Genomic DNA, 13,413 nt, shown 5'->3' with positions numbered 1-13,413 from the left:
AGTATTTAGGTTTTCTATGTGATGTCTTCTGGTACAACCCTTGTGAAACAGCATTCCAAAGTGTAGTTTCTTTTTCAGGTACGGCAATATTGAAAGATGAGGGCCCACTTGTCATTCTTTTTTCCTCGCATGAGTCACACGCCGCCTCACTTTCTGCATCGCTCGGTCTCAGTTTATCAAACACAACCTGTCACTCAGCGCTGCGAAAGCTCGCCGGATTTCAGTCAGCGCCTCTCAGCTGAGACATCTGTATGTTTTCTTTAGCCATCAGACACCCAGTCGTACCGTTCTTCACACACAAAGCACACACTCACGCAAAATGCCGAATGCATGCAAGCATGCCCTTTCAAGTGGATGTATTTTTTCTTTTTTTTTTTTTCATATTTTCTGTCATACAGTAATGTGCCAAAGTCTTCGGCCCTTGTTAGATTTGCTATGTTGGCAATGCTGTAATGCCCATGTATTGCAAAGTTCAGTCTATTGAGCACACAGGTATAATAAGCCACACCCACTAAATATAAAAATCTGAACTTTTTTACTCATAAATCGCACTGCTTTATGAGACACGTACTCATTTGGTCACCACATTCAAGTAATCTTTCCCCATTGAAATAAATAGAAATGTAATTGATCCATTCCAGCCCCCACTACCAACACAAATGTTTGTAAATTGCACTTTACATAAAAAAATATACAGTAATAGCATACTGTAATTAAATAGAATGTAAATAACTAAACAGTTTTTGTATCATGATTAATTCATTGTGCAGCTCCTTCTTGGCCACCAGGGGGCAGTCTAATACATACATACAAAAACAAACGAAGAAGATAGTCACAACTGTTCAGTAAGCTTAGTCGTGTTTCCACAGAGGATAAAGTATATATGCCTCTTTGTATTCTATTCTAATGTAATGTCTGTCAACATGTGTTTCTGCAGTGTTTGTGTTCAAATATTCATTGCTTAAAGAGTTTTAAGACTGTGGCATCGATACAAGTTTTGTTAGCTTGTCTATGCTGGTTGGCATTGCATGTTAGCATTAAGCTAGCAGACTTTCATAAGGGAAAGTTATGTTTTTTATACACAGTGTGTAAATCTCTTTGTTTTATGTTTAGTTTGACTGTAAACCTCAACTGGGATTGGCAATAAATAGCTTTAAGCAAGCCCTTGGGCTCTTTTTTGACAAATTGTTCTGCCAAACTGCCGCTTGATGCTGTGAAGTTCGCTGCCACCATCAAGCGCTTGTATCTCAGATTTCTGTTCACTAACCCTAAAAATGATTTTTGGTTAGTATGCAGATTTTTTTTCCCTGGTGATGACCACTAGGAATTCCATTATGATTATTGGTGAGTGGTGGATAGTGCCATTGAAAAGCCTACACCCGCACTTGAATCTGGATCTTCACCTCACTATGAGATGTTCATATAAAATAACTAAGAAGGAGTCAGCCAAATATTTTCCGTAACGCATGGCAGACTTCACGAAATTGATCATACAGAGGAATGCGACATGTTAAAGGAGCATCGGACAGTCCAACTAAAAAAAAAAAATACATGATAATTTGGAGACGGCTGGAACGTACTAGAGTCAAGGAATGTTCTTAACATCTGTCTTTTTGCATTTTAGATGACTTTAAATCGGAGCTGAGGGAACAACTTCCTCTAATTGCGGGGTCAGCGGCAGCAGGAGTGGTCTTCATAGTTTCGCTTGTTGCCATCTCCATCGTATGTAGCAGGTAACCACAATTCCTTTTCAGTGCCCCCAGTGCAGAATTGTTTTTTTTCTTCCTCGTGATGAAATGCTAGCCAACATTTACTGTTTTATTTATGCTGTTTTTCCTCCTCCACAGCTCCACTCCCCTCTGGGGCATTGAAGTAAATGCAGGGGTAGATTCGTGACAATATAAATGTATAACAAATAATATTAACGTAATGGTACCACTGCACCTCCATGTGACCACCATACATAATCTCTTTGCTTTTCAATATAATTTATATTCCCCCGCAGTCATATTGATAATCATATCCCTGGGAAATACTTGGTACATAAGCACATGCAAATAAGCTGCTTTATATTGCAGCAATGCAAGCAAGCATATTCCACAATGCAGCATAGTTTCAAGTTAAACTGCTCCAACTTTTGCCTTGTTAGTGAAGTCGAGCTGATTTAATTTGGCATTAGCCGGTCACTCTGTCACATTGCTAAGGCGTCCTTGCTTTAGATAGTTGAAGGTCACATTTTCTGCTGAGCCGTGCGCAACTTTGAGCCTTCACAAAAGAGGCCGGGCTCGTTTGATGGCGTGGCAGAGGAGACATGAAAAGCAAAAGCGATCCGATCGAGATCTAATTAAAACTCAGCTCATTTTCGTGAACTTCGTTGAGCATCGCAGACACCCCCACCCCCATGCCATCCCTTTGCAACAAACAGATTCCATTTGCGCCACGTTTTATTTTGTGGCATTTGCAGTACCCTTGTTTATGCCATCTGTCATATGGTCTTCATTTGTCTGGTTCTCTTCTCTCCTTGTTGATCCATTAGGAAAAGGGCCTACACCAAGGAGGCAGTCTACAGTGACAAGCTGCAACATTACAGCACAGGAAGAGGTAAGTCCACCATCAATAAACGAGACGCTTGTCAAATATATTTGTTGGATAGCTCAAATTTGTTGAACTCATGGTAGCCATCAATGGTTTGTATATGAATCCAAAATATAGGCCACCCCTATCCCTTGCAAAGTAAATGTGCAGTATACAGTATTTTCTCAACACACAAATACAACAGCTCTTTTCCTATTCTTTCATCACAAAAGGGCTGACAAAATTGCAAAATGATTCAATTGAGAAATAGAAAAAGAAAAATGAGGTCTACTTGTAAACGTGACACGTTTCCGATTAGGTAATTGTAAGTTCAATGTAGTTAGTTTTTGTACAGAAATAAAAGTGAGTTTTTGTACAGAAATAAAAGTGAGGTGTACATCGGTAGAAAGCAGTCGCTGTTGTAAAATACATTTTCCTTTTCTTTGCGGCGCTGATGCTTACTACAGACAGTCATCTCTTAAGGCTTTAACTGTGGCTGTGAGTGCATCGTGTAGTAAGCACTCCTTTGACACTGACGGGGATGGAGCCTGGAGGACACACACAGCTTCGAACACACAAAAAGCCGCCTATGAGTTTTGTGCCTCCAATGAAAAGCGTCTGTATCGCCGACCTCGCTGTCTGTATAGGGGGTCGCTCGAGGGGATAGAGCTGTGTCGAGCCTGACGCAGCAGTGTTTCCAACACATACTTTGTCTCACTGCTACAGCAAGCAGGACTCATTAAGGCTTCCACGGGCCAGGAGAGCCAAAACCGAAATGCCATGAAGACAGTAGATAAATCAAAGTCATCAATCATCAAATACGTCAATTTGCTGATAAGAGATCCTATTCATAACCCCCTTCTCCCCCACAATGCAGACACTCAGGCAACCCACTATTCACCCTCTCCCCCGATCCCATAATGCATTGTTGTCTTTCATTCTCCTCTAAGATGGGACTGACAGTTTGGTAATTACAGTATTCAGTTCAACAATAAAGAAGGGACGCAAAACCAATTGTTTTCGGTAAAATTTCGACAAATGTGCCAGCTTCCCTTTCAGATGCCTTCTTTTCCACACACGTCAGGTGATGTGTCCTCATTTTCAGCCTATCTAAGGTGTCAAGAAAGATGCTGTCTCGACTGAATATGTAGCAGTGCAGCAACAAAAAAAAAAGTATATATATCTTTATTCCAAAACCTGAGTGGTTATCATTTCTTCAGATTAGTCAGGTGCTGTTTATGTGGCCTAGAAAAACAACCACTGATTTGTTTGATAGGCCACAAACACCATCAGCATCTTAAGTATGCATCCTATACACACTCTGCCTGAATATTTTAGATTGTGTCCCACATGTCCACTTGCTGTAAGCTAATTAGCAAATGAAGGTTGGAAAATGTTGCACGAAATGGCCGAGCAATACAAAGCCAGCATGCTTAAACCTAGGAGGATGCTTCGAAGCTCACAGACTGAAAATGGGATCTTAAATTCATCGAACAATGTAGGTTTCGCCAAGTACCAATAGATTTGATTTATTCAATTGGACAACATATCCAGTGATTCATTTGGGCATGGTCTTTATTAGAGCGTAGACCACTGTATGAGGAAAAGGTGTACAGCATATTGTCTGAATTGTTATTATCTTTGCAGGTATTAGCAGTTACCGGTGCATCATATTATGCGTTGATTTTTCTTTGTGGATTTTACAGAGTGAATTGCAAGTCCAAACAAACAGCTAATCAAAAAAAGCAGTGTCTCTGATGAGTGAACATCACATTGTGGGCAAATGGTTTTGAAATACTTATTAAATACTGACAGCTGCTTCTAGTATTTTACGCCACTCAGGTTACCAGATAATGTAACTGAAACAGTATAAATCCTCAGTATGAGAATATCATTAGTTTGTGCAAGTGTGCAGAATGTTTTCACCATTGGGATGCATAGTTCACAATAATTACATTTTGTGAAGTTGATTTGACGGTGCATTAGGACCATTTACTAAATGATCAGGGCAAACTAATAGCGAGGTAAATGCTGGACATTGGTGAAAGTGAAACGGTTCAGTGGAATCCAGTTAACATCCATCCATCCATTTTCTGAGCCGCTTCTCCTCACTAGGGTCGCGGGGGTGCTGGAGCCTATCCCAGCTATCACCCTGAACTGGTTGCCAGCCAATCGCAGGGCACATACAAACAAACAACCATTCGCAGTCACATTCACACCTACGGGCAATTTAGTGTCTCCAATTTATGCATGTTTTTGGGATGTGGAAGGAAACCGGAGTGCCCGGAGAAAACCCACGTAGGCACGGGGAGAACATGCAAACTCCACACAGGCAGGGCCGGGGATTGAACCCCAGTCCTCAGAACTGTGAGCCTGGCGCTCTAACCAGTCGTCCACCGTGCCGCCTCCAGTTAACATAAATGTACATATTTAACTTAATACATTAAGAAAAAAGTTAAGTCAATAAATCACGACCCTGTCCAATTGTTGTCATTTCGGCACTTTATGCATCCATCTGATTAGAAAAAGAATGAATTTATGTCACAAGTTCAGCCCTGCAGTCGCCGCAACAACCTTTCACCTCCCTTGTGAAAGAATTGTTGCTTTCAAGGCTATGTAAAAATAGGACAGTGGTTTGGATACATTTGCTTCACACACACGGATAAAGGACTTGTTAAAATAAATACATAAATAAATAAGCTGTTTCTTTTATGAAATGGCCATGAAAAGATGGTCCACATACTGTTCGATTTTAAATAATATATGAAATTGGTGTTAGAAGTGGGGACAAGAAAATAATGGGCTGCTCTTATGTATGTGCACAAGGACTTGCATGCATGCATGTGTGGTAGATATATATTTGATTGTGTCCCCATATGTTTCTTGAAGTATCAACATCTCCCAATTTGATATATTGAGTCCTTACCAGTAGTGCTGCTGCAGCTCGGCAATACCAATAAACAAGACCCTTTTTTATGGAATGCCGAGCTATAAACCCTCTAATGGAATATCTTGAATCTGATCTGAATGAAATCTCTAATGAGCAATTAGGTTCACACAGATAGGGTTCTAGGCAATTAGTGGCGTAACTAGAATCAGCTTTAAGTGAAGATGGAGGTGAGCTTTCTTGATCCCTCCAAGACCAGACCTCATCTCGTCTCTATCTCTTGGGACCTCTCCATCGCCGCGTGTGTAATGCAAATGAAAAGGGCCCAAATTGACTTGATGGAGATGGGTTTATTCCAATCATGCCCGCCAAGGTTTTTCCACTCCGCAAAAGAGGTCTGCCTCGGGTGCCACTGTAGAAAATGATGATTTGACATCTGCTTGTTTTCGGTTGTGTCCATCTTGCGGCGGCGTGTATTGAGTGTGTTTACAAGAGTGTTTCGGCAGCCATGCCCGCCCGTTCTGTCAACCCAGAGAATCTGGCATTTCATTTGCGGGTCCCGGGAATTGCGCTCACCTATCGCCGAGTGGCATAAAGAGCAAGCTGATGGCGCAGCAGTTTTTATCTCTTTATGAGCTTGTAGGGAAAGGCTGTGGGCAAAATTGGTTCTAGCACTATCAAAGAATTGAGAGACTGACTGCAAGGGGGAGACATAGAGGGTAGAAAAAAAAATCTTCATTGTCTGTGTGGTCTCTCTTATTTAGATCTTCATCCTTTTCACTATCTAGTTTTATATATAAAGTGGAACCTCGAGAGTTGAAAACAACTTTCAGAAAACTATGCCTTTATTCTTGCAGAAAACATTTAGCCCAAAGCTTCATGTGTATCGAAGGTTAACTTTTTTCTTTTACTCTTTTTCTGACCATCGGAGCACCTGTCTCCCATAGAGTAGATCAAAACAATTACATGAGAAGAGAAAAGGAATATACTATACATCAAAAGTTACAGTATGTCCAGCAGTTTGGTACTTTGTTACTGAACAAGTCTTCAGTTGAAATTTACTGTCAAACGAAACAAACAAAGAAAATTGCAACAATTAAAATAACCAAATAGCTTTAGTTTAGATAGGTCCGTTTAGCTTAATGCTGACAATCAGTGTTGCAGTGTCGTAACCCTTTAAGCAACCAATATTTGAATACAAAGGGTGAAGCAGATAATATAGCAATACTCACAGGCATATATTATGTATCCTCTGCCAAGAACAATTAATATTACTGCAGCTTACTGAGGGGTTTCGACCGGCTCCATGTAAGGTTTCATAATGTTGACAGTGTGACCCAGGAATGGGGTATTGCTATATCACTTATTTCCAATTGGCAAAAATACAACAAATCCAATGGTTCCAGTCTATGACAAACTGCCTCCCCTTTGCAAACTCAGACTTTGCCAATCAGCATTTAGTTTTTATCTTTACATGGAACGTAAACTGCCTGTTTGACCCTCCACCCATACTATTTGATGTGTCAGATTTGTGCTGCAATAATCATTTCCATCTAGTAGTAGCCTTTCATTAATCTTAAGGAGAACCATATATCAACTTTAGTTGTCCTCATTAATACTGTTAAAAGCTTGCAGTGATGGGAACTGGGAAGTACTGCTGAATGTGATTGAAGTTACGACCTTAAGGTCAATTACATTCTTCAGCTATTAACACAACACATCAGCCAAATGAAAAAAAATAAAAAATAGATGGGTTTCTTCTTACTGAGCACCTTTGGTTGTTCTAGAACTCTCTTTGCGAGCCGACATGTCTAACTGCCCCTCACCACTGGGCTGCCCGACCCACTTCTCAGGCTCCCCAGGGATGAAGATCTACATCGACCCCTTCACGTACGAAGACCCCAACGAAGCCGTCCACGAGTTCGCCAAGGAGATTGATGTCTCAACTGTTAAAATCGAGGAGGTCATCGGTGCAGGTATAGTCACGCTGTGTCTATGTGTCTCTTACTGAATTTATTCATGTTGTATTACGTTTTCATCTTTGTGGTAACACAGAAATTAGTCAGGGTTACGAAGACAGCCAATCAGGGGGACCCATGGACAGGAGCAGAATGTAGGCCAGCTACTGTGGGATTTACTGTAATTGCACTAGAAATGAGTTCTTCCCCGTATGTCCACTGCTTTACTGATTATAATTTCAAATATGTTATACAGTTCTTCTTCCCATAAATGATAGGCTGTAATTAAGATTGCTGTCTTTGTTTTCAAGTGATCAGGTAAGCATTTTCAGTGTGCTTAAAGATAAGGTGTTTCTTATATCTAGTAGAGCCTTCTGACACCATGTGATTGCTTTTATTGAGACTAAAATAGGACTGGTAATGAGTTTGTGCCTGGAATAGCTCCTTTAAATTTGTCCTTCTCTGCAAGTGAGATGAGAGGAAGCCACACAGCTTGAATTGTTGTACGACTACCGTGGGCTAACGGTTTAAAGATTTCTGTTTCCATTGACTCTCCTGTGGGGGGAATCTGCAGGACATCTAGTTGATAGTCATTCATCAAACAGCTTCGACATGTTTGACATCGAATTCTTCAAATTTATGTCTTTCATTATAAGGAATATGTGTCATGCTTTTGGGTCTAAGCCTCTGAGTCGGAAGAGGAAACATTCAAATTGAGGTGACAGTGTTAGTCGAATGCAGGGCAACAGTTCAGCTTAATACAGTATATGATGACCTTGTCATATGACAGAGCCCAGGGCCACAAAACTCAAAGTGACAAACCAGGAAACCAGGAGAAATTTGATCCAAAGCAAATATGCTGTCCTTGTGCTTAGTGACGACACTGGCTTCCTCTTATATTGTAGGTGAATTTGGGGAAGTATACAAGGGCCGTCTGAAGCTGCCCAGTAAGAGGGAGATCTTTGTCGCCATCAAAACCCTGAAGGCAGGCTACGTCGAGAAGCAGAGGCGTGATTTCCTGTCCGAGGCGTCTATCATGGGTCAGTTTGACCACCCCAATATCATCCGCCTGGAGGGCGTCGTCACTAAGAGCCGACCTGTCATGATCGTCACAGAGTTTATGGAGAACGGAGCCCTCGACTCGTTCCTTAGGGTGAGTGACTCTCTAAATAGATGCCGTCGACTGTAACTGTTGGTTTTATTATTATTGGAGTCATTCGAGAGTTTGACCAAATTCAAGACAGGCAACTGTTACTATGGGAGAGAAATGAATGAATCCCATAAAACAGGGTTCTGCTTTAGCATGCCTATGAAAATAAAATGTCTGTCTGACTCTTTTGGCTCACAAAATTGGCAGTAATGCTCACTTCCTACAGGGTTCCAACTTCTTTTTTCACCACAGCTCCATCTGTTGGATCTGGTGCTTCACAGCCCCAATGCAATCAGATGCAAAATGAGAAACAAAAAAACATTCATTATTTAATGAACAATTAGCATAAATTATTACATGGTGCTGCGGCTTGAGTTTCTTGTGCTGTCTCTGACTGCATAGACTTTATCATTGGGGTAGGGTTGGCGTTAGGGTTAGTCAATTTACAAGCAGTACCGAATACTTCATTGGTCCATCTACATCTTCTCATTATACGCAGTACAGGTGACAGGTCAGTCATTACCCTCTGCATCTATTTACAGAAGCACATAGCATCCAGCAACTATGAAATGAATTACAATTAGGGAAAAGGCCATTTCTAAGACTATAGTTGGATGATTGCACTTAGTACCGGTAGCCATTCACCAGCCTCATTTAAGGCACATAGACTTCAAATTTTACACACGTTAAGCCGTTCGAAAGATAAGGTTTCACTGTACGTTGTGATTGTCAAACGCTCTATTGTTAATGCCCGAAACTATGATTGGACCTCTGGCTCCTTGTTTTATATTCCATCCATTTTCTGAGCCGCTTCTCCTCACTAGGGTCGCGGACGTGCTGGAGCCTATCCCAGCTGTCATCGGGCAGGAGGCGCGGGGTACACCCTGAACTGGTTGCCAGCCAATCGCAGGGCACATAGAAACAAACAACCATTCGCACTCACAGTCATGCCTACGGGCAATTTAAAGTCTCCAATTAATGCATGTTTTTGGGATGTGGGAGGAAACCGAAGTGCCCGGAGAAAACCCACGCAGGCACGGGGAGAACATGCAAACTCCACACAGGCGGGGCCGGGGATTGAACCCGGGTCCTCAGAACTGTGAGGCTGACGCTCTAACCAGTCGGCCACCGTGCCGCTTGTTTTATATTAAGAAACTTAATCAAAATTCAACTCGCTTTTTTTTCTCCTTCAATCTCATGGACGGCCGCGCCGCACCACTTTGATCTTAGGCGGGCTTTATAGGGTTCTTTGAAGCTGGCTTTGCTAACCGCCACTTCCAACTTGTGTTTGCATCGATCTGTTTCACCCTTGTATTTGTTCCCATGTTCCAGGGGAGTTCAAAGCACCTCTGAGCATTCACAACAGGGGCATGGCCACGGCGCTTGTATGCGAAAAAGAGAAAACGCAAACCGGAATTGAACAGTGTACTAACACAGTTTAGTTGAATTAATGCAAGTACGCCTGTAAATTGATTGGAAAATATTCTTCATTTGCTTATTAAATGAAAATAATTTCAGGATGCAGATTTACTGCTACACATATATTTGGGGAAAAAAAGGAAATGGTGTTATGAAAATAAACAATCAAATCATTCCTTGGAAAAACAGATGTGTCTCAAAAGGCAAACTAATAATAGAAATGTGCAGTGGATATAAAAATCTACACACACCCTCTTCAAATCCCCCCAAAAAACAGAAATCATTTTGAAACTCGGAAATACTGGCTGTTTAGAACGTGATAACAATCTTCCATCTCCTTCTTACGTCTAGGCTATCGGGTAGGGTTGCATGTTGACTTAAACGAGACATGCTTTTTTTTCACAATTTAAAACCGTGTCCAAGTGACTTAATAACATGTTTATGACATGCTTACATCAAAATACCCCAACAGGCCTGTTTTTTGTTTTTTTTTACGCAAAGACAGTGGTAACAAAGGGTTTATTTGGTTGTTTAACTTAACACATAGACCCAACTACAGTGATGCCTCCCCATTGAAATTAATGGACAATACATTTTCCCCCTACAAAAAAAAAAAAAAAAAAGTCAAATGTTTGCTGATAAGGAAAATAGTACTGTATAATATTAATAACATAATTTAATAGAATTTAAAGAATTAAACTGTTTGTGTATCATACCTAATTCACTGCGGCTCCTTCCGGTGTGCATGACTTGGCCACTGGGAGGCAAGTAGTTTTTTTGGGGTGGATAAAGAATATATATGCCTGTGAGTATTGTTATATTTGTTTTGATATAGCGTTTGTTTTTAAATATCTGTTGCTGAAAGCGTTATGACACTACCAGAATGATGCTATTTGTTAGCCCATCTATGGCATTTCCCATTGTGTGTTAGCAATAAGCTCGCAGGCTTATGTGGTTGTTAAATACACCCTGTGTTCTCTTTGTTTGATGTTTAGTTTGACAGTAAACTTCAACTGTGAGTGGCATTGAACAGCTTGAAGCCTCTTTTTGTAGAATCGTTCACCAACTGCCAAACTGGTGCATGTTGTGAAGTAAGTTAAGTTCACTGCCACAATACTACGCTTGAATTTTTGCACACAAGTCAAACCAAAGAATCGAAAAACTTGGAAGTCAGGTCACTCGTATCTCAAAGCAGCACTGTATTTCTGTACAAACAATGGTAAATTTTCCATAATTTTATGTTACCAAGTACGGTTGACCGATAATGGCTTCAGTAGCACTTGAGATTATATTAACATGTAATGTATGTTTGTTTTGCAGCAAAACGATGGCCAGTTCACAGTGATCCAGTTGGTGGGAATGATGCGTGGGATCTCTGCCGGCATGAAATATCTCTCCGAGATGAATTACGTGCACCGAGACTTGGCCGCACGCAACATTCTGGTCAACAGCAACCTGGTGTGTAAAGTGTCCGATTTCGGCCTGTCGCGCTACCTGCAGGAGGACACCTCTGATCCCAGCTACACCAGCTCTTTGGTGGGTACCTTTAATTAATTGTCCTCTATTAACATCAGTCAAACTCATTTTGAGTCAACCTGACAGCATTCTATTTGAAGAAAGAACGTGAGAGCCTTTTCCAGAGCTCACTCCTCCTCCTCTCTTCATCCTCATCATCATCGGTCCCTTTTCCCGATGCTCTGTAGTCACGGTCCAGGTTTCTGCTTCTGTCACATCTTCATTAGCGTGGAGACAAGCCTCCTCTGGGAAGGCTCCTCTCTCGTTGACATGCCCCGAGTGCACGGAAACCAAAGGGCATGGCGCCCTCTCCAACTGACAGCTCCCATCTCTTCCGCCTGCCGGCCTGCCTTCCTCCTTCTCGTTCACTCATCGTTCATTATTGCAGGGGCATCATGGGAGGCTTTGGCTCCTCATTAACTCCTCCACACCACAGATCTGTAATTATCAGCAGCCATCATTATCGTTAGTTCGTCGGCCGCCTCTCCTCTCCCACATTCACAAACACACACGCACACTTTTACAACTCTCTGCATGTATGGCAAAAGTGTGTGCGTGAATTTAATTAATGATGTGCATGCACAGGTGTTTCTTTCATCAATTTTTATCTCATTTACTATTCTTTGAGATTTTAGTACAAAAAAGCTGGCTTTACAGCTTTTCTATCATATGTGATGATAAACACACTATTAGATAGACCTGCATGAGATCCAATAAAGCTAACCCAAAGTCAGGTATAACTGTCACATACGATTTGTGGTAGATTTACAATAATGTATGTACAACGTGTGTCAGAAAAGTTCCAGACTATAGTTGGATGATTGAAAGAAAGATAAGGTTTCACTGCATGCATGCATGTTCATGACAATAAAAGATGATGATTCTGATTCTGTACGTTGTGATTTTCAAACGCTCTATTGAAAGTTCGCAAACTACGTGTTTTCCCCTTCCAACTTTGCCAAACGATCAACCAGCACATCTATGGAGAAAAAGGACAATTCATGGCTGCTTCACCATGATAGTGCGCCTGCTCACAATGCCCTGACCATCTGACAGTTCCCAGCCAAGAATCCTTCCCAGGGTCGCTGGAAAGTGCAGTGCACTTAAAGGAGATCACTTTGAAGGAAAATCTTTTTTATTTTGGATTTAAAATTTATCTTTTGTGACACCGTCCTGGAACTTTTCTGATGCACCTCTTAAACTTTTCAATTCATTGTTTCATGTCTGTTTCATTTCAACCTCTTTTCAGTTGGGATTACCAGTTTCTAAGAATGCTTTCCCGAAGTTGTACCTTTCTTCAGTTTGCCTCAGGGACAGTTAATGCAAATTATGTATTCTTAACACTCTGATTATACAGCATATTGGTACTTCTGTGGTAATTCTGTATATATTATGGATGAATATGAATATTAATACCTTATGCCATAAAGGGGGCTATTTTAGGACTGTCTTGTGATGTATTTTGACACAGGTGCAAAAAGCTTAGATCAAACGCATACAGGTAATAGCCCAGTGAGTCAGTGCCTGGAGGCTCATACAAAGATATCTTAAAATATATGTTTTTATTTAATTTAAATAAAGGTGAAGACACAGGGAAATTGATCAAAAACGTGTTTTTAATTCTCCCAGTTCATGTTCAGGTAGATACTTGCTCGATACCGCCACATTTCCTTTCATCTTTTGTAACAAAAAACAATAGTCTTCACTCAGTGTGCTGAATTCTCAGTAAACCCTTGGGTGGCCCAATGCTTTTGCACAGTACAGTACATTGTGAGGATTGTTCATTAAGACCTCCTTGTCACGCTGGTCCTTGATGTATTTAAGGTGAACATGCAAACAAGCTTCAGGAGTCGTTGGGGGTTTGTGGCTTGCATACATGGCTCCACAGCATAATTAAGCTATCCACCATC

General features: G+C 41.1%; 1 protein-coding gene across 7 annotated transcripts in view; it reads left to right on the top strand.

Moving 5' to 3' along the window:
• LOC133411247 (ephrin type-B receptor 1-B-like) overlaps window positions 1-13,413 on the top strand; it is a 188,973-nt gene that overhangs the window by 154,381 nt on the left and 21,179 nt on the right. For 6 of the 7 annotated variants that reach the window (XR_009769643.1, XR_009769642.1, XR_009769641.1 and 3 more), the window contains 5 exons: window positions 1,625-1,733; window positions 2,537-2,601; window positions 7,249-7,437; window positions 8,325-8,572; window positions 11,309-11,524. Coding sequence is in view for 1 of the 7 variants with exons in the window: in XM_061693348.1 (XP_061549332.1) it covers window positions 1,625-1,733; window positions 2,537-2,601; window positions 7,249-7,437; window positions 8,325-8,572; window positions 11,309-11,524 (827 nt within the window). In the remaining 6 variants the exon portion in view is untranslated. The remainder of the gene's footprint in view (window positions 1-1,624; window positions 1,734-2,536; window positions 2,602-7,248; window positions 7,438-8,324; window positions 8,573-11,308; window positions 11,525-13,413) is intronic. The other variant, XR_009769639.1, reaches the window with a different exon arrangement.

This window comes from Phycodurus eques, chromosome 13, assembly GCF_024500275.1.
Source record: "Phycodurus eques isolate BA_2022a chromosome 13, UOR_Pequ_1.1, whole genome shotgun sequence".
NCBI lineage: Eukaryota > Metazoa > Chordata > Actinopteri > Syngnathiformes > Syngnathidae > Phycodurus > Phycodurus eques.
Note: the sequence above shows the minus strand (reverse complement) of the source record. Positions and strands in the feature narration are given on the sequence as shown.